The sequence below is a fragment of the Zingiber officinale genome, chromosome 1B, assembly GCF_018446385.1.
Source record: "Zingiber officinale cultivar Zhangliang chromosome 1B, Zo_v1.1, whole genome shotgun sequence".
Classification (NCBI taxonomy): domain Eukaryota; kingdom Viridiplantae; phylum Streptophyta; class Magnoliopsida; order Zingiberales; family Zingiberaceae; genus Zingiber; species Zingiber officinale.
In genome coordinates, this window is record NC_055986.1 from 122,463,371 (window position 1) to 122,485,104 (window position 21,734).

The 21,734-nt window shown below is 37.0% G+C and overlaps 1 protein-coding gene across 5 annotated transcripts; it reads left to right on the top strand.

The window, feature by feature from the left end:
* Positions 1 to 2,576: 2,576 nt before the first annotated feature.
* On the top strand, positions 2,577 to 21,531 carry LOC121976139. Of its 5 annotated transcripts, none has more exons than XM_042528170.1 (22): positions 2,577 to 2,942; positions 3,035 to 3,253; positions 3,377 to 3,461; positions 6,149 to 6,188; positions 6,284 to 6,532; positions 6,943 to 7,042; positions 7,123 to 7,197; positions 8,296 to 8,394; positions 8,584 to 8,700; positions 8,781 to 8,896; positions 8,993 to 9,092; positions 9,764 to 10,119; positions 10,594 to 10,921; positions 11,140 to 11,354; positions 11,523 to 11,741; positions 13,260 to 13,446; positions 15,212 to 15,462; positions 16,063 to 16,155; positions 16,244 to 16,345; positions 16,497 to 16,857; positions 19,200 to 19,337; positions 20,729 to 21,531. In XM_042528170.1, exons 2-22 carry the CDS (start codon positions 3,122 to 3,124, stop codon positions 21,311 to 21,313), a joined length of 3,948 nt encoding a protein of 1,315 aa, XP_042384104.1. In that variant the 5' UTR covers positions 2,577 to 2,942; positions 3,035 to 3,121; the 3' UTR covers positions 21,314 to 21,531. The 5 variants fall into 5 exon arrangements, with proteins under 5 accessions (XP_042384104.1, XP_042384095.1, XP_042384113.1 ...); XM_042528161.1 differs by having other exon boundaries at positions 3,104 to 3,253; XM_042528179.1 differs by having other exon boundaries at positions 2,577 to 2,937; positions 3,104 to 3,253.
* The last annotated feature ends 203 nt before the right edge of the window (positions 21,532 to 21,734 follow it).

Below are 21,734 nucleotides of genomic sequence, written 5' to 3' on the forward strand. Positions count from 1 at the left end.
CTAGTGTGGTATGTATTCTGTAAACTTAAATTTTGTTATGGATCTTTGCATCTATATATTCTCTAGATTGAGTTAGATATGGATTGTGTTTATTTTTTGTTGATTTTATTTGTGTGTGATTGTTATAAAATATATTGATGTGTGGATTGTATTATAGATGTGTAATTTGTATTTGATGTTTAAATTGTATTTGATGTGTGAATTGTATACAACCATCGTTTGTGATGGTTGTTTATATATATGAGAAATGTATATGTGGATGATGACCCAAACAAGCAGAACCTGGAATTTTTTTTTTTGGGTTTCCGACGGAAAAAAATTTCCGTCGAAATTTATCGAAAAATTACTGCGATATATTTCCGACAGATAGAGCAATTCCGTCAGAAATGTGTGCATTTTCCATAAAAAATGTGATTTTTTTACCGACGGAAATAATATGTCCGTCGGCAAATTTCGTGAGTTTGGAACAGTGTTTCCGGCGATATTACCGACGGACCTATGTTTCCGTCGGTAAAATATTAACGACAGAAACCTTTGTTTCCGTCGAGAATCGCATCCCGTCAAATATATTTCCGACGGAATAAAATTCGTCGGTATTCCGTCGGTATTCGCATATACCGACGGAAATATCCGTCGGTAATGCTGGTTTTTCTTGTAGTGCTGGTTACAACCAAGAAGGTTGTTAATCCAGGGCGATGAAAAGCGCACACTAGAAATATCTCCTTCTCTGAAGGCGGAGAAGTCTTTTACATTTTGGAAGCTTAGAACTATTGCTAGGAAAGACTACACAGTTGATTGCTTGAGTTGTTCTTAAATTCCTAGCTCCAGGGGCTTTTAAATAGCCTCTGGAAATCTGATCTCGAGGGTCCAGGGTGCCTCCAACAGGGGTCTAAGGCACCTCCATCGAGTGGGCGGATAACACTTTATCCGCAGCGCAAACGGTCACTTTTGACCAGTTGAAGGCGCCTTCAAGCTTGAGGCGCCTCCAAGGCAGATTGAGGCGCCTCCAAGGTGGAGGCGCCTTCAGTACTAGCTTGAGGTGCCTTAAGCTCTATTTTCAGCATCCTTTCGCCTTGCTTTGACTTCCGTAGCTCCATGCGATTAGGTGATTTCGGCCAACCGAAATAGGGCTCACCCGAACCCAATTTTCGACCTTCCTCGAGCAGCCTTCCTCCCCGGCTTAACATCCCTCGAACGCCGCGCACGTTCTTCTCGCCCACCGGTGTACTCTTCGGCAGTTCTCTCGTCCTTCGGACGCACCGAGCCCGTCGGCTCCCTTCCCGTGCCGTCCTTCTCGCTAGCTGCGTCTTCCGCTCGACTTCCTGCGCTCCTAAGCTCCTGCACACTTAGACACAGGGATCAAACACAAAGCAGGACCTAACCAACTTGGTTGATCACATCAAAACACCACGGGGTCCAACATAAAGTACCTATATTAGTAATTATTGTTTTTTTTTTCAAATTATAATGTTGTTTATGGATACGCTAAATTAATTATTATATTCTTCTTTTAGATAGAATCACAATGAAAGTAAAAGTCTCTATAATGTATCATTCTCTTATTTTTCGGAGTTAGAAACGGTATATGACAAAGACAAAGTAACATGTCTTATTGCGGAAGATCCTATGATGACTGCATAAAAGATGATAAATGATGTGGATGCTGAGTTGACCATATCATATGATAATTTTTTTGTTACTGGAAAAAGAATTGAAGTTGATTTGATGCTCAATAACCTTCTGTTGCACCAATGACATCTCACTATAAGGAGAAAAAGAAATCATTCGCTGTCAACATTCAAAAAACTTCAAAGAGGGCAAAGACTTCAACTGTGTAAAATATCGATTTTGACTTCAAATTACTTAGTGATCAGTTTGAAGGATTTATGTAAACTGTTAGCTTACACTTTGAGTCAATGTCATGGGTTTAAGATAAATCTTCAAAAATACCACAAGTTCTTGAAATGTTGGATAAATATGAGCTCGTTAGTAGGAATAAGTATAAGATTGCTCAAGCAATTTGTGAAAACATTTATAAAAGTTGAGATATTGTTCAGTTTAAATCACTATGAAGTTAAAAGATTTTGTGCTCAGTTGCTTGAAATAATATACTTGTAAATTGTGATGATATTGAATTTGATGAATACATTTATTTTTTTTTTTTATTTTTTTTTTGCTTCTCCCACTTTTATTTTGATTATCTTGATAGATGTTTTGGTTATAATTTAAAATTTTTAATATGTGACGATAATTTATTTTGAAAATAATTATTGTGTTTTGTTATATTTTATACATTAGAAAAATATTTACTATATTATATTTTTTATAAAAAGATTAAATAATAAAACAATACCAATTTCAATATTTATTCTGGGTACTATCAATCCAGTAATTATTATTCTCATTATCATTAACCTTTCAATTAAAATTTATTGTCATTTTTATTGCCGAATGTATACTAAAGGCCACGATATTGTTAAGATCGAACTAAATCTAACTTGAGTCGGGGTTGCGTGGTGGTTTGGGTCAATTAAGTGTTTGCGACTTATTTAGACATTCACTACTAGTGCTTTTCCCAATTTTCAATTCTCCTTCGTCTGCGACCCGGTGACTCTTCCGTCGCCGAGTCCCTCTAGGGGCGATATCTTCTCCGGCACGCGGCGGCGAGTTATTCGCCCTCTCTCACGCTCCCCCTAACCTCCAGCACTTACTTCTCGACATCGCCGTCGCCGAGCGATCTGCCTCCTTCGGTGCGCTTCATTCGTTGGTGGTGCTGGCGTTCAGCAGAGATCTGTTCTTTAAATGGGATGAGCCTTCGTTTCCTTTCCTCACGAGATCCTTCTTTCCGAGCTGCGACTGATCATCGATCATCTGGGTGTGGGATTCCTAGAGCCGTGGAGCGGATCGACCCAGATCCATTTACCTGAGAAACACGTGGTTGGGTAGTCCCCTGCTAATTTTGCTATGATTTTGATTTACCCTTCGCCTCTGGACCATGGCGATTCCTCCCCCAACACAATTTTCATCTTCCTAGATCCGAGATTTTGAGTTCTGAATCCCTGAGCCTGCATTATTTTTTGCTGCCGTTTATTCGCTGATTCAGATCGACAAAGGTTTAAAGATGCTTCGGCTGCGTGCGTTCCGTCAGACGAACGGCAAGATTGTCAAGATCCAGCTACACCCCACCCATCCATGGCTCGTCACCGCTGACGAATCCGATCACGTCTCTGTCTGGAATTGGGAGCACCGTCAGGTCTGTAGATTTCCTTTTTTTTTTTTCCTTTTTCCTGTCCTTTGTTTGATTTGGGATGTGTTTAGATCAATGTCATGTTAGGTTCATGTGGGATATTGATATCCTTGTTCTTCTTCCTGGTAGGTGATCTATGAGCTGAAGGCCGGCGGTGTTGATGAGCGGCGGTTAGTAGGGACGAAGTTGGAGAAGCTCGCCGAAGGAGAAACTGGTATGTCTATGAATCTAGTTCATTTCGTGTAGTGGTTTGATTTTCCAGTGGATAAGTTTCTCATGGGAGTGAATTACTCCGAGTTTACTGCACCCATTTTTCATTGGGAACTCTGAAACTGATTTGTTCTAATTAAAATGAAAGTTTCACATAAGGATTCATTGGAGATCATATTCATCCGCTCGCTTTCTCTTTCTTATCTTCATCTCTTCAATTACCAGTATTTTTGGTGCACTGATATTGAATTCAACCATAGGTTTCTCCATTTAAAAAACAGTTCCTTCTGAACTAATTGTAACTGTAATTGTCTGTTTGTATTCTAACTATTTTATTTTTTGATGTCATTGTGACCATTGTTATTTATTTTTCTCCTAAGGGTCAGCTAGGCATCACTGCATCCCTATTATTGTTCTGAAATACTAATTTCTTAAATAACTTATTTGCTATATCGTGATTGCAGCACCACAACTTTCTTTTTAAGTAACTGAACAGCTGCAATGTGGTTTGAGCACCAACACCACTTTTCAAAGTAAATTTTCTGAAGGAGACACACTTCTGGCTCAGGATACTGATTATCACGATTATTATTTTTTTTCTTCTTAAACTTGGTCCCGAAATAAAACTAGCCTCCCAAAACTCTTATATCACCATATTAGAATTTCTCCCTAGTATGAATTTTGATATCCATATTATTAATGGGTTAATGAACTTTTAATACTTTGATGATTGACCTCTAAAACCCTACTTTTGATGCAAGTTTGTATGGTGTTGATTCTATTGTTTCTACAATTTTTTCTTCTGCATCAAGCTTGCTTATGATCCTATGTCAGATTAAAAAATCCATGTTATGTGTTTCCTTGATCGAAATACAATCCTTAACTAGGCTACTTGGATCTACGTCTCACAAATATTGGAGTCCTTTTTTTGGCATGAGATGTATGAGTAGGCACATAATTTGGGATTTTGAATCTGATGCGGATTAAGAGCATTTGTGGACACAAATAAGTTTACCAAGAGTATCAAACAAACAATTTTTAAGTGTCAAGTTTTGGTGGTCAACAATAATTGTTTTCTACAATTAAAATACCAAACTTGCTAGACTATTTGCATACAATCAATTTTTAAGAGTCAAGTTTTGGTGGTCAACAATAATTGTTTTCTACAATTAAAATACCAAACCTGCTAGACTATTTGGATCTACATTGCACTATCAGATTTTTTTGATGCAGTTTGGTGAGCTACGGTGCCTTTATGGGGGAGGCCAAAATAGGGAGAACTCTCTAATATTCTACTACTTGATTCTTCATCTTCTTCCTAATGTTTGTTTGCAAACTAACACCAGGATGAAAAATTCACTTACAACTTGTCCATCAAGTGTTTGACTTTAGCTGTTGCAACTCCTAACTTGTCTTATAAACTGTCAGAGTAACTTGTTAAGTGAGTTCTATTGATAATCTTCAAGAAGTTGCAACTCCTAGATTGCCTTATGTTTCAGGTCCAATATGTACTTTACCTGAACAAAGGTATCTTGCTGAACCTGCTATTTTCATACTAGTTTACTGCTGATTGTTAAACAATTTGCTATTTTGAATAATCCATGGCTTTAAAAATTGCTCTGTGCTGGTTGACAAAAGGTGAAACATAAATATACTAACCAGTTGCAGCGTGAAATAAGTTAGAGAATGTGGTAGAGCTTCCACGAGTGACCTCAAGGGCTAGGCTTCTCTTAGTGCAAGGGTTAGGGCTTTGTTGATTCATGATCAGGCTTCACGACAGGGGACTGCCAAGAGGGATCTTTTGCCTCTTCTCTTCTTTTCTTCCACTCATTCTCTTCATTCTTTTTCTCCCGGATTCCTTCCTTATTGGTGCCTATGGCATCGCATGCTGACACGCTAGACATGACACCAACTTGAATTGTTCCCATTGGGACTAAGACCCTGGTCTGGAACGGTATGTTAAACCTTGGAATTCTCAGATATTAAGTTGCAAGGCAACCAAACTTGAACTAACTACGTCTTCAAACAAAAAAAATGGTATTTTATCGTTCAGATCGAAGAAATTGAAGCGAACAATATGTTGATCCTTTTTGCAGATAATGTCTACAAAGAGCCATTTTTCCTCACATAGGTTGGCTAAGGTGAACTGATTTCATGTTTTCTCCAAAAGTTGAACCCATCATCCTTTTAATGTGATTGCTTCCTTTTTTTTTTCCCACCCAACTTCCCTCTCAGTGCCTCTGGTACTACATATTGGCACACCTGATACAACACCGACATTGAAATGTTCCGGTTTGGGGCCCAGACCCTGGGTTGGAATGATGTTTCAAACCATGGACTAATCAGATATTAACAGGCAAGGCAATTTAACCTGAGCTAACTACATCTCTGAACATAAAAATACCTAGATATTTTTTCTTTCAGATTGAAGAAATAAAAACAAAACAATATTTGGTGCTTTTAAGTGATAATGTCCTCAAATAACAAAAAATTTAATATTTTTTTTGTCACATTGGTTGGTTAAGGTGAAAGGGTCTCCTGTTGTCTCGAAAATTTGAACCCATCATTCTTTTAATGTGATTGCTTGCTAATTACTATTATTCAATTTTATTACCATGGTAATTTCAACTGCTCACGAGTAAGAAATGCACATTATTGCCATTTCTTATGCCATCCTCATTGTTGTGACAGAACTTAAAGGAAAACCCACAGAGGCTATACGAGGCGGAAGGTAATCAATTCTTTAGCCTTTCATTTCTGCTATCTATTCTAGGCTTTTCATAAGCTTTACCAAGTCAGCATAACTGTGAACTACATGGTGTTTAGTGTTAAGCAAGTTGGTTTCTATGATGATGATGTGCGTTACTGGCAACACTGGCGCAATCGATCTGCAGCTGTTGAGGCACCAACTGCTGCTAGTCAGAATTCTTCTGCTTTTAATTCACCAGTGCCATCCACTAGAGGAAGACATTTTCTTGTTATTTGTTGTGAGAATAAGGCCATATTCTTGGATTTGGTGACAATGCGAGGGCGTGATGTTCCCAAGCAGGAGCTTGACAATAGGTCTCTTCTATGGTATGATGTGTGTGCTTCCTCTCTCTCGCTCTGTCTTTTTTTTTTTTTTTTTTAAATTTTGCAACGTTTTTATGATTCTCTTGACTATTGCTTAAATACCTTATTTTTATGTATAATGCATTATGTAGAATAGACAAAGTTGTAACTGTAAGTCTTTTTTCTTATCCTTCTGCACAAGTAAAACTTTTTTCCGAATAGTTGGGATATGTGGCTTGTTGATGTTAGCTATGTTATGATAAGAGGTAGGCTACACAAGATTTTGTTGAAAGTCATAATGGAAAATCAAGAATAATGCAACTGACTTACAAGTTGGTGTTGCAATTTTATTTGCCTTTTTTTTTTTTCATATTTAAACATCTCTGTCATTTCATATTCATAAATGACCTTTTCTTGAATGAATTTGTTTGCAGTATGGAATTTTTATCAAGATCTGCTACTGGTGATGGCCCACTTATTGCTTTTGGTGGATCAGATGGCGTAATAAGAGTTCTCTCAATGATAACATGGAAGGTTTTGATATCTACTCTCTATCCTAAGTGTTTTTTCTTGGTTTGCAATCAGAACATGTCATATGGAATTTCTTTTTACAGCTTGTGCGTCGGTATACTGGTGGCCATAAAGGATCAATAACCTGTTTGATGACATTTATGACATCTAACGGTGAGGTAGTATCTTTCTTCCGTTACAGCTTTGCTACATTGCATTCTGGGCTAGAGTAGCTTTTTGTTAATTTATTTATTTATCGCCGGACTAAATTGTATGTAACAATTTCATGGACTGCTCTCATTGATATTTACAAATTGATTGTTCATCAGCTGCATGTAAATTCATTCCTTGATATTGATTCAACAAAAGTTAATAGTCTTTTGTTTATATTTTATCTGAAATGCTTTCCTTTTTTGCTTCAGATTTCAGTGTGCCCAATTTATCAAATTGTACGAGGAACAATAGTTTTCAAACAGAAACTTTCAAATTTATTGCTTTAGAATGTATTTGGTGGGTAGATTTTGAGGCTTTACAACATGATATTATCAATTTTCTTTCTAAAGTCCCATGAGAATGCTTTAAGATTCTGCATAACAATTCTATTTTTTTTACTCCCGCCCTATCCTTATTATTTTGTCTCCACTGAGTGCAAATCAAAGCATTGAACACACAATAATTCTAATATTGATTCTTAACTGACCATCAGTGGTTCAGGAAAGTCACAAGTAATAAATAATATTTTGGAGAGGTCTTTCTCCTGTAATAGGAGTGAATGCTAAGTTAGAACGTAGAGAGAAGAAGTTAGATATAATGGCAACTAATATTTATTGGTTATACGTTTTTGTCAAGTGATTTATGTTTTGTGGCAACTTCTGAGTTGTTGGAATTGTTTGCATTAAGTTTTCTGAAATATGTTCACGTAACTTATCTGGCATGTTGACGTTGGACAGAAAAGTACTAAGTGCCAGCTACCTAAAAAATTCTGATATTATGGGAAGCATGCCATTGGCATGTGCATAACATGTTATAATGTCACATTATATGCACGACAATTGATTCCTGATTTCAACAATACCTTTGGGAGGAAAGTCAGAAGCTTTAGATGTCACATATTTTGATTGATTTTGTTGTGATATCTGCTATGAAATATTTGAAAATATTCTTTATTTGGATAAATTTTGATTCGACAATAATTTATTGAGTTTCTTTTTGGTTTTTCCTTTTTTTTATTGCTTTTGCCATATTCACTGTCGTGAAATGTTAATATTCATTTTCAGGCATTCTTGGTTTCTGGGGCTAGTGATGGTTTGCTTATACTATGGAGTGCAGATCACATACATGATTCACGTGAACTTGTGCCTAAACTTAGTTTAAAGGTATTCTTTTGTTATTTTGTCTCTTGCCTTTTTATGTCATGCTCAATTTGTTACCTTTGTTTGGTTGATGTTCCTCAAGTTATTCTTCTGTTTTTTTCTTACTAAAGGGCATTAACTTATTGTGTTTCTCCAATACATTGGGATAAACATTGTCAAATTTATCTGAAATTTTGGTATAAACTTTCCAAGGCACATGATGGAGGGGTAGTGGCCGTTGAGCTTTCAAGGGTGATGGGAAGTGCACCACAACTCATTACTATTGGCGCTGATAAAACTTTAGCAATATGGGATACCATCTCATTCAAGGCATTTTACTCCAATCTGATTTTTCTTTGTCATTATAAGTTCTCCTCTAGTCTCATTTAGTATAATCCTTTTTCATGCAGGAACTTAGGCGTATAAAACCAGTTCCAAAGCTTGCTTGTCACAGTGTGGCATCTTGGTGCCATCCTCGAGCTCCAAACCTTGATATTCTTACTTGTGTCAAAGATTCACATATCTGGTATGCTTTTCATTCTTTGTCTAAGTTCTACCAATATTATTTACTTTGACGAGGAGGCACATTACATGCGTTGCTGATTTTTCTTGGCTCTAACAGGGCTATTGAACATCCAACATATTCTGCTTTGACAAGACCATTGTGTGAATTATCTTCACTTGTTCCTCCCCAAGTTATTGCATCCACTAAAAAACTCAGGGTATGTGCTACGTGCCTCAGGAAGTTTTTGTTTACTGCATACACTCATCGGACAATGCAACTCTGAATTTTTAAATAATTGTGGCTGCAAGGTGATAATAGTATTTTCACAATCTAAATATGCTGCCATTATGGAAAAACTATATGGATCAAGTAAACCTAATAATCATGACTGATCCTAATAGAATTTTTGCTGCTGCTTTTGCTGCTTTTTTTCCACCTCCAAAAGTTGTGCTAAACTGCTATATAGATAAGTTCACAAAGTGACTGAAGGAATGCTGCCCAAGGAAATACAGTAAAAATATTAACAAGAGCCCTTTGTCAACATATGGGCTTTAATATTCTTTTGTCTGCATAAATATTAGAATATGGTCCTGACATTCTTCCTGTTCACCAAATTGGACATTAGAACTAAAAAATGTAATATATCTTTGATGTAATTTTAGTTCACTGAAATTCGGATAGCATTTTGATGTGAGAATGTCTTTTTCTTCACTTCATTAGAGTTGTTAGTTTTTCCTTCTTTTTTTTTTCCCTGCTATCATGAACGGCATTATTGTAGATTTTATTCCATGCATGACCATTTCTTTATGTTAATGAGAACTGGGAACTTAAACTTCTTTTGGTTTGCTTGAGAAAGGAGTATGTCTGAAGATGATACATTTATTTCAGGTGTACTGCATGGTTGCGCATCCTTTGCAACCACATCTCGTGGCTACTGGAACCAATATTGGCGTTATTTTAAGTGAGTTTGACGCAAGAGCTCTTCCAGCTGCAGCTGCTTTACCAACACCACCTGGTAGCAGAGAACATTCTGCTGTATACATAGTTGAAAGGGAGCTTAAATTGCTAAACTTTCAGCTGTCTAATACTTCTAATCCATCTCTGGGTAGTACTGGTACCATCACCGAAACAGGAAGAACCAGGATGGATTTGGAACAATTGCATGTCAAGCAGACTAAGAAGCACATAAGCACACCAGCTCCACACGATTCATATTCTATGCTATTGGTAAGCAGTTCTGGAAGGTGAGTTCTTTCCTCTTGGTCTGATTTATTATTTATAACATTGTGACAACCATTCCGCTTCGTACTGTTTAAATCTATGATTATTCATCAAAGAGTTTGTGTACAAAATGTCGTGTTGATTAATTTTAATTTATATCCTATTATTCTTTAAGATCCTATGCTTGTTAGATGAGAAAGGGAAAAGAAGGTTTTAATTTTATATGCCATCCTTATCTTCATAACAGTAGTTTTACAAGCAAAAATTTATTGTACTCAAGCTGTTAGTTTTCTTAGGGCATTTTTTTTTCCACTATGAATCATGTTGACGTTATCTCTTCGATATTATGATATTTCCTCTGTGAAATAGATGAATAAATACAGTGTCAAGCAGCCTACATTTTTTTTCCCCCAGTTTAGGCTACATTTTCTTTAGTATCACGATAGTTTGTGATTCTCATTTCCTCATGCTAAGACATTGTTTTTCAAATTTTTTAGGTATGTTGCAATTGTATGGCCAGATATTCCTTCATTTTATGTGTACAAGGCTAGTGACTGGTCAGTTGTTGATTCTGGGACTGGGAAGCTTTTTGCTTGGGATACATGCGGTGATCGATATGCTGTAGTTGAAACTGCATTGACTCCAAGAATACCGCTTATTAAAGGTGGTTCATCTAAAAAAGCGAAAGAAGCTGCTGCTGCTCAAGCTGCTGCTGCAGCTGCAGCTGCTAGTGCAGCTTCTTCAGCAACCGTACAAGTTCGTATTTTGTTAGATGACGGGACTTCACATGTGATGACAAGGTCGATTGAAGGCCGTAGTGATCCAGTATGTTTTATGTTTCCTCTTTTCAGTTTTCATGTTGTTCAAGTTTTTAAATTAATTGGGTTTTCTCTTCATTGATTCTCAATATGGAGTTGCGGTTACTCATCTATCTGGCATTTTATGCCTCATACATTGTGGTTTATGCTTATTGGATTTTTTTTGCACACTACAGAAAGATTGTCTTGGTTCCTAGCTTTTATCTTATCAATATTGCTCTTAAGGTTATTGGCTTGCACGGTGGTGCTTTGCTCGGGGTTGCATATCGAACTTCGCGCAGAATCAGCCCAATGGCTGCAACAGCTATTTCAACTCAATCAATGCCTTTATCTGGCTTTGGCAATAGTGGAGTTACATCATCTTTTGCTGCACCTGATGATCCTTTTTCTTCCAACAAACCTGCTGCAGAAGTCGCTCCACAGAATTTCCAGCTATACAGGTTCCTCAAATTTTCCTGTATTAACATTCCAGAGCTCTTAGTTTTTTGTTTTCAAGAATTTTAATTGCTCATGATCATTTCTAGATGGATTATCTTTTATTTTAATCTGTAGTTCCTTTTTGTATTAATAATTGAGACAGTGATCTTATTACCATTCAAACATGGCAGTTGGGAGACATATCAGCCTGTGAGTGGCCTTCTAGCCCAGCCAGAATGGACTGCATGGGACCAAACTGTCGAGTACTGTGCCTTTGCTTACCATCAGTACATTGTTATATCTTCCTTGCGCCCTCAGTTTAGGTACCTGGGAGATGTTGCAATCCCCTTTGCTACTGGTGCTGTTTGGCATCGCAGGCAACTTTTTGTCGCTACACCAACTACAATTGAGTAAGTCATATAAAAAACTCCTCGAGCTCTTATGTTCATTGAACCCAGTATAATATAAAAATGTACTTGTGGATCCAAATGTTGTTGATCTTATGTTTTGCTGGTGGTCTGGTGCATTATGCATTTGGCATTGAAAGATCAATGGCTGGTTCCAGCATTTAGGTGTTTACAGAGCCAACAAAAATAGAACATAATTGTCTCTAAGCATCCTTTCTGGTTTTTTTTTCTCCTCTGAGATTCCTGATTTCCTTCACATAGTGAACATCTGTCTTCTCCTTTCCAAGCCAATTCTTGATTCAGATAATGGATGAATTCAAATCTTTTTTGGACATGATGTATTGCAAAAGACTGCACTCCAGCACTTGCATGAGAAGTTAATGCAGCTACATCTAAACATATGTGGACAGACAAAAATGTTCATCTTTCTGCTGAAGCATTAATAAATCTGCTTATTATTTTTTGTTACACGTCAGCTCAAATTCTTCATATAACATTATAACAAATATTTTTCTTTCTTACAGTTGCATTTACTTCTCTATTGATTCACAGTATCATATCCCTGTTTTGATGTCTTACAGTGTCCTATTGACCATGACGTACTGATATCAATCGGTTCAAATATTTACCACATTCTGCTCTAGAGTGCATCAGTATACCTTAGGATTGTCATTGCCTTTATTTTATCTACAATCAGGTGTAAATATTTCCTTGCAGATGCATTTTTGCCACATGCATTTTCTTATTATGTCTTTGTTTCTTTTAACAAACTCTGATTCTACAACTATATTGTGTTGGTGCATTCACAAACATTTTTCTATTGCAAATGCATATGATGTTACATGTAATGAACGTATGGGCGCCTAGAAACTTGTATTTTTTTCTGAGTTATTGAAAGAACAAAATGATGAAAGAATTGAATTGCTGATGCAAAGACTAATATATTTTTGGTGTGCTTATTATACTTGTTTATTCAAGGTTTGAAATTTCATTCGGACTGGGGGATTCAGTCCCAATTGGGACAATATGTTGGTCATGCTAGTGTTGGTGGTGTGACAAGCACGACCCTAGGCTAAGTAGCAAGAGGATAACCCAGCGAACCCTAGGCAGTGGAGGTGGAGGATGCCCAATGAACCCTAAGCGATGGAGGAGAATTGTGTCATGCCTCGGGGTGTAATTCCCACTCACCAAGAGATACCCCACTCGGTGACAGTATAATAAAAAGGGGAACTAAAAGTCAAATGAATAAGACAATCTAGAAATTCCACAAATTTTCTATATTCATAATTCATATAAATATTTGTGAAATTTCTTGGTTGTCCTATGGAACAAAACATATCTTGACAATGACATGGGCTATTATACCTTTCATAAAGTTTGACTGAATCAACCTCTAAGGACATTAAATCTTGGATTTTTAGTCTTCCCACTGATTAATTAGCAAAGAATCACTTCAAAGAAAAATAAAGTGAAATTTGCTAGTCTGTTACTTATTATATCTAATTGCTTTACTCTTTCCAGGTGTGTTTTTGTTGATGCTGGTGTTGCACCAATAGATTTGGAAACCAAGAGGAAAAAAGAGGAAATGAAAGCCCAAGAAGCTCAAAGCAGAGCCTTTGCTGAGCATGGTGAGTTGGCACTTATAACAGTTGATAGCCCACAAGTTGCCACAAATGAGCGAATCCCTCTAAGACCTCCGATGCTTCAGGTGATCAATTTAGTTTCTTGTTTAGTTATAAATATTCTCCAGTTAGTCATGGCAGCATGTTGCTGACTATTATTTTGGACATATGGAAATGATAAGCATGCTAATGGCACCAGGAAGCTTCAACTAGGGCATGTTTGAAAGTTTTACTTATTTTTAAAGATATTTATGAAATTGTCTCTCAAGATTTACCAAAAAGGAATGCTACTACTAAATTATTTGGGTGAGAAAGCATGATCTACAATCTCATTTCAGTTTGTTGTGTTTGCCTATTCATCCTTTTATACGTTGATTAATCTGTTGCTGTTCAAGGACTAGCTAGTATGTATTTCTTAGGTTTGATTTGCTTGAGAGAAAACATAGGAAATGGAGGGAGAGGGAATGGATTGGCTATTTTTAAATGCCCTATCACCCTAACATTTAACAATTGATACCTTTTGAGTTCTTTCAATTATGTCATTTCACCCTGTTCATCAAATCTGAATTGACTCCATCAACTCCATTAATGTTGCAGTCTGTATATGACTCTGGGTGTTCATCTCCTACCTCCTGTTCATGTGGTTTAGTATGCTGCCTTTGGCTGCAAGAGTTGCCATTATTTGTAGAGAGCGGCTCAACTTCTGGTGTTGCCTTGGGTGATGGATAAACATTGACCAATTCCAATACTCTACAACTTGATCTACCACTTCATCTTGCTTAGCAGGTGGTTGAAGAGAGAAAGCAGGTGGACATGTGCCTTGATTTAGTTGGCTGCCTTTAACAATTATTTCATCTATCAATCACTCCTTGAAAGATTGCACGTACCCATTTGCTTGAAAGATCAAATTCACTTATCTAATTAGATCTTAAAGCTAGCATGAAGTTCCAAAATTATTACTGATTTTCTTTTTTGTATAAACCTTTTCAAAATCAAAAGTTAAAGAGAAAACTAACTGCTTCTGCTACCACTTAATTCTCATCAAGTGCCACCTTCTCTATTTCCTTTTTAGATCTTTGATCTCTAACATACACCATCAGTGTATCTTTAGTGGCCTTTATGGCATCTATGAGACTGTAACATCAATCTCGTGGAATTGTGTCATTCCTGGTATGCTGACGATCAGTTGGATGCGGAAGATTCATCTGCAATGTCCAGGATGCTGTCTGCTTGCTTTGCCTTGAATCAATGTTAGCAGCAGTTGCTGGATGGCCACCCTTGCCCCTTCAGGAAGCACACTGGAATTGGAAAGGAATTCACGCTTCATTCCTTTGAGCAACTCTTCAATGTAGAAGCTAGAGCCACTGCTGATGACATCATCTAGGTGCTGTAGCGAAATATGGACACATTGAATTAACATGGATGGGGAAACTTGATGCTACATGTGACCATCATGAGCTACACGTGACTACCACATAACAAAGTCAATGGTGGTAAGTGGGGAGTTAACAGCTAGGGTTTAAATGAAGCCGCTAGAGAAGTGTTGAGGATATTTTGACAATATTCATTGTGGGGAATTTCAAAAAAGCAACTAAACTTTGGGTTTAGCATGCCATGAAATATGCTCTTTTTTTCTTCTCCAAATGATGAAAAGATCCCAAAACTTCATCTTTATTAAACGTTTGTATGCTAACATCGATCATTTGCTAAAGAATCATTGTTCTCAAATATGAAAGTCTAGTTTCAAACTCAAGATGAGTAAGTTCATGTCATTTGATTTTTTTTTTTAAATTCCTTGTTAGTTGATAAATTGCACACACAACTGATACATGAACTTAAATATGCTTCTAGGTTGTTCGCCTAGCCTCCTTTCAGCATGCACCTTCTATACCCCCATTCCTTACATTGCCTAAGCAGCAGACCAAAGTAGATGGGGATGACACAATGTTAAAGGAAATGGAAGAAAGAAAAGTAAATGAAGTTGCAGTTGCTGGTGGAGGTGTCTCTGTGGCAGTTACTCGCTTTCCACAAGAACAAAAACGCCCCATTGGGCCTCTTATTGTGGTTGGCGTTAGAGATGGTGTTCTTTGGCTTGTAGACAGGTGATATTGCTTTTCTGCATTATCTTTCAATGCATTTGTTCTTATTGTAGTTGTACAATATTAGAGAGTGTTTGGTTTGTAAGTTTTCCATTTTCATTTTATGAGAAAAGGGAAAACATTGTTTGGTTGGCAATTTCCACATCCATTTTCTAGAAAAGGAGATATTATTTTATGGGAAAATAGAGAATGTCTAAAAGTCATTTTCTAAGAAAAGAGAAAATTCACGTTTTCCAAAAATGAAAATAGAATAGTAGCAAACCAAACACTCCCTTTCTTGAAACCATTACTTCAATATCATTTCACATAGCCAAGATGCAAATTTTCATGCATTAATAGGACATCTGTGTGGATAATATTGTGGAGACAATAGAGTTAAAGATCACAATTGGATTTAAGCACTTAACTGCATCTTGATTCAGCCCATTTTCTTGCTTGTACACTTTTTTCAAGGTATATTGTTGACACCAAATTTTCAGGGAGATTACATGAAGTAAATCTATCCGTGTCAATGTAAACACATTGTTTAGAGGTTCCTGATGGTTGTACCTTGCTAAGTATTTTAAAATCGTACCTTAATGCATCTATTCTATCCTTCTTCAGGTATATGTGTGCACATGCCCTGTCTCTGAGTCATCCAGGTATACGCTGTCGTTGTCTTGCTGCATATGGAGATGCAGTTAGTGCAGTGAAGTGGTAAATTTTGTTTATCATTCTTCTTTACAGCCAATTTCTGAGACAAAACTACTAGACAATCTTTTTAACTATTTCTTCACCTCAACAGGGCAACTAGACTAAGCCGTGAGCATCACGATGATTTAGCGCAGTTCATGCTTGGTATGGGATATGCAACTGAAGCTCTACATTTGCCTGGAATATCCAAGAGGTATGCCTATGTGGGTGCTTAATATTTAATTGTGAAAAGCATGTGGTTTTGAGTTGATTCTTCCTCATTCCCATGTAGTTTGCATTTGAGAATATGGTACACTACTATCATACAAACTCAAGTAGTACTAAGATCAAATTACTCCTATCAGGTTAGAGTTTGACTTGGCTATGCAAAGCAATGACTTGAAGAGGGCCTTACAGTGCTTGTTGACAATGAGCAATAGTAGGGATGTTGGTCAAGAGAAAAATGCTGCTGATATCACTGAGATTCTAAGTCTAACGGCTGTTAAACAGGAAAATCTAGTGGATGCTGTTCAGGGTATAGCAAAGTTTGCTAAAGAATTTCTAGACCTTATTGATGCTGCAGATGCTACAGGACAATCTGATATTGCACGTGAAGCCCTGAAAAGGCTGGCTGCTGCTGGATCCGTGAAGGGTGCTTTGCAAGGTCAAATTTTGAGAGGATTAGCACTACGGCTTGCAAATCATGGAGAGCTAACTAGACTTTCAGTATGTAAACCATTTATTTTCTAGCACTTTGTCAATGGCATGGATACCTAGTCATAAATCTAGAAACACAAATATTGAATAAATTGATGAACTTCAGAAACTTCCATATTTCTTGAAATAATCTGTACATCAACAGAGATGGCCCTATTAGAGGACGTTAAAGAATGTGACTGAAAATTTTCCTACTTTTGATATATACGAATCATTAGTTCACTTTTAGTTGCTTCTTTTAATCTTTGTTACCCTAAGTTATCCAAACCACTGCACCAGATTCTTATGTACTATTTTGACCAAAACTTCCATCTTCCAATACTGATAAAAAATGCTTAAATTTTTAGCATGACTGATATTAGAGGAAGATTGTTCAGTTATAACTCTTAGTTCCAACATAGAAAGGAAAATTTTGATTATGACTCACTGAGGGTGTCAAGGCGTTACATATGACACTTGGATTGTATCATAATTCATGGGTTATTTTCACCTGGACATTGATTCTTCCAAACTGTTAAGAGAACAAAATAAAAGGAATCAATGTTTCTAGTTACAACGCTTGCAACTTCTTAAGATCCGCACATCCTAACCTGTAGAAGATTTTAATCTGTCAGGAACGAAATGATTATTTCTACAACAGTTTTTAAATTCTCAGCTTCATGTTGTTAAGCTAACAGTTTTTACTTATTGGATGCTTGAATGTAGCTCAGTTGGTCTTGATGAGTGGTGCATCTGAGAGGCCTTGAATTGCAAGTTAATATGGCTTCTTGCAGTTGCAGAGACTGTAAGGGTTGCCCTTATTAGAATGGGTGAATGGATGAAAATACTGCTTAAATCAGTCAGAATCAAAGACCTATTTTTGCAGGTATTTATCTACAGTAGCCAAGGTGCGAAAACACCAAGATGGTGAGAGATGACAATAGGATCAACTAGAGAATAAGGAAATAGGTAAATGAAGGATAATATTCTAGAGCTGTAGGATATTTTATGGCAGTTTAAACCCCAAATTGAAAATATTGCAAATGTCTTTGGTTTGCATCAAACAAGATGATGATCAAATGGTCAGATGTTTTGTTTTTCAGATTATGGAAACCAGATCAAACATCTGGTGTAGGATGATTTGCACAGACTTTGGGACGTTGGCATAACATGATATCTACAATCCATCAAATTTGTTTCAGATTAATGTCCATCGCCATATCAGGCAGTCTACATGGCTCCACAAATCTGTGGTTTTTTAGTATAGCAATTTAACAGAATGACTACTTGAGAATTTGATTTTTGATGTGGTTCCTTAGATCCTTTAGTTCTATGGGAGTGGGTATAGTTTCTGCTCATTGTGATAAACATATCCACTCAAAGCTTATTAACAGCTTAAGAACAGAAAGCCAGAGAAGCTATGACCCAACCAGTGTGTGGCTTCTAAAGTTTTGCCACGGAGTTGAAGGTGAGTGATGAGCTTCCAATCCCAGACAACTGGGCAAAGGGAGCGAAATGCAGTGATGGAGAAGCAAGTGCCAAGTAACTGTTTGGAAGCACAATAGACTAAGGCATCGGATGTTAACTAACCAATAAAGCAAGTCTTTTAAATTGTGGTAAATATAGAAGCAAGTTTAGGTAAAATAATGCTGTTGGTTGTCATGTCAAAGATAATCATCATAGTTTCTAAAAGTGGCCTAGGCAGCTACCTAGGTGGTTTTGCCAAGTTGCTAGATGGATCTTGTTACGCAGCCCTTTTAAAAAGCTTCCCAAGAATCTCAAGCAGTTTGCTTAGACGATCCAGGTGGGTCGAAGAAAAAAATTCAAATTTTCTTCTATTGGTTTCTGCAATTTGGCATTAGTTATGTTATCTATAGTTTGATGTTGTAATATGACATTAGTTATAAGCTATGGATGACTATGGATTATTGAACTTTTATGCTTTGTTGTAGTTTTGTTTTCGTGGTTGCAGTGTGAAGCAACGTGATGAAACATTTCATTGTTATTACATGTCTATTACTTATTTATCATTTATGACTTATATGATTCTAAACTTGTTTTGATGGTTAAGGAAAACCTTTTATACAAACACACCTATTATTCTCAATTTAATTTACTTCCTTTTATTTTGATATTATTTTAATAGACCACCTAGTCCCACGTTCCTACCACCTAGGCAGTAAACGAACTGCCCTTTTGTCCTTGATGATCATGTAAAATTGAAATGGGGGGAACTTTATTGAATAATGTAAAAGAAGTTGATGCGCACATTTGTTACATGTGTGGTCCAATTTTAATGTTCTTCTTTTACTGAGTCATTTTCCAGCAAGAAAATTTTTAGAACATTAATTATTCTTTGCTATTTCTTTCAGGGGCTAGTAAATAATCTGATTGTTGCTGGTCATGGTCGTGAAGCTGCATTTTCTGCAGCAGTTTTGGGAGATAATGCACTAATGGAGAAGGCATGGCAGGACACTGGTATGCTTGCCGAGGCAGTTCTCCATGCTCATGTAAGATTTTGCTCCTTTCTGATTTCAGAAAAACTGTCACTTAAGGATGTAACACTGTAGCATTTGAGCCAGAAGCTATACCTAAGGAAGCAGGCTGAATCAATTGAAAGATCTGTTTAAAAGAAGTTAACACTTATGGTCTGTTTACTTCAGTTGACAAATATGAGTTGTGGGGAAGGAAAGGCAATGAACAATATTAAGCAAAAAAGGAACCAAGATATAGATACATGTTCCTTTCTGTCCACTCCTCTCCCTTCCTATACATCCACCAAAATAAACTGAGTACACAGAACATTTCTTTAAACATCATATCTCACTGTCCCATATAATAAGTTCATAGATTAAGATTTCTTTCCATGCCTTACAGTTCCTAGCTAGGGTTCAGGATTTGGAACTCTGAAGAGGATGCTCCAACTTATATCCAAATAAAATTCTAGCCAATTTAATAAAAACTGATTTAATTGATTCAAGTATTACCAGCATGACTTGATGAGACTAGTCATGCTTAATAGTTGCAACAAACGTGATTTGATGATGCTCAACGGTGAGACAAAATCTCTTATCCTTCAACATGACCAGCAATGGAGCAACAATTGCTTTGTAAATTCTCTTGCCTCTACGGGTTGCATCACCCCTCTCTGCTCCTCCCTCGTTTTCTCATAGTTAGTTTTGGATTAGTATGTGCTCTACTCTGCTCTTGTCTTTTTATTTTTGATTTATTTTCCAATTTTCCATTTATAGTACAACATACAAACCTAACTATTGGAAAATTTGTTTATAAATATTCTCTTGCCTTTGTGTTTTTTTGTTTGTTTTTTTGTGGAAAAGAAGACCGATTGGTTCTCACCTTATTTCTGTATATTTACACCAGTTATGAAGTGCTTTTTATTGTTATCTTATAGTCCTGCATACTTCAAGGGTCTACAGATCCCCTATTTGCCTGCTAAATAATTGAATTGGTCATTGTCAGTCTTAATCCAACTCGGACAATCGACATCAGATTGGATAATTTTTTTTATAACTGTGGTGCTAGTTATTAATCTTACTAATCAGTTGTCCATATGCAATTATTAGGGCTCACATGAAAATTTGGGTTCTAACCTACCATAGACATTAAGACAGTTAAGAAAAGGTTAGGAATGGTGTCAGACATGACATATGAAAGAAGTGTTCTCAGCATATTGTTTGAAAATAAGTTTGATGTGCTTCAACTTTTAAGCTTTGGGCATGGTTGACCCTGGTTTGACATGTTGACCTAAGCCAATGATATCAATGGAATAATTTGAATAAATGTAGGAGTGCTACATGCTGTTTAGTTTTTCTTAGATTCTTGTATTTCAATACTGTCATACTCCATCATTCTTATTCATGACAGCAAATATGGTTTTCAGGCTCATGGTCGCCCGACACTGAAGAATTTAGTCCAGGCCTGGAACAAGATGCTGCAAAAGGAGCTTGATCATACACCCTCTGTTAAAACTGATGCGGCTGCAGCATTTTTGGCGTCACTGGAGGATCCAAAATTTACAAGCTTATCAGATGCTGTAAAGAAGCCTCCCATAGAAATCCTCCCTCCTGGAATGGCATCTCTCTCGGCACCTCCTCTTACTATTAATAAAAAAGCTTCTGCATTTGCCTCCACACCACAACTTCCTTCAACAACAGCACCGAGCCCCACGCCTGCTGCAGTCCAGAGTGAGTCTGCGGCAGGCCCTCAGACCACTCCAACCTCTGAAGCAGATAAGCCACTAATGTTGGAGGCGCCTCCGCCGGTTGATCAATCTGGTGCTACGACTGCTGATGCTGCTATTGCTACTCCTACTGTTACTGCAACTGCTACTGCTACTGCTACTGCTCCAGTGACAGAACCAGCTAGCAACTCAGCTGCAGAACCGGTGAGCAACCCAGATGCTTCCCCTAAAGCTACCGAGTCACCTCCTCCCACAGAAGGTGTGCCACCGCTTCCTAGCACCTAGGTTGCCTCATCTACTGCAAGAGAGGTAGCTTCTTAGTTCATTTTCCCATAAATACATTTGTTTTTATTTATCAGAATTTAGTTACATTTACCCGTACTATTGTTCATTTTTTCACATTGCCTTCTAGTCCTTTACATTCGTGTTGTAAGTTTGGGGATTTGTTTTGTGCTTCATTTTACCACATGTAGTATATACTTAGAGAGGTGTCTTGATCTGCATGTTGTGTATGTGAGTATTGAGATTGCCTATACTCGATCAAGTGCTTTAATGTTCAATTAAGATGATTAGTCTCTCAATGGAGCTCAATTGCATACTGTTTCTAACTCTCTGATAAGTTGAACCACTTGGTTATTGTCATAGTTTTTGTTAAAAAAACAATAAGGCTGTAAGTTTTAGTTAGTTTTGAAGGTAAGCAGTGAAT

Bases quoted from the DNA above. Each gene is read 5' to 3' on its own strand.
- LOC121976139 (XM_042528153.1), top strand. From the start codon at position 3,122: ATGCTTCGGCTGCGTGCGTTCCGTCAGACGAACGGCAAGATTGTCAAG. The intron at 13,447-15,211 runs GTGATCAATTTA...ATATGCTTCTAG, and splicing joins TAAGACCTCCGATGCTTCAG to GTTGTTCGCCTAGCCTCCTT. The intron at 16,346-16,496 runs GTATGCCTATGT...TACTCCTATCAG, and splicing joins TTGCCTGGAATATCCAAGAG to GTTAGAGTTTGACTTGGCTA.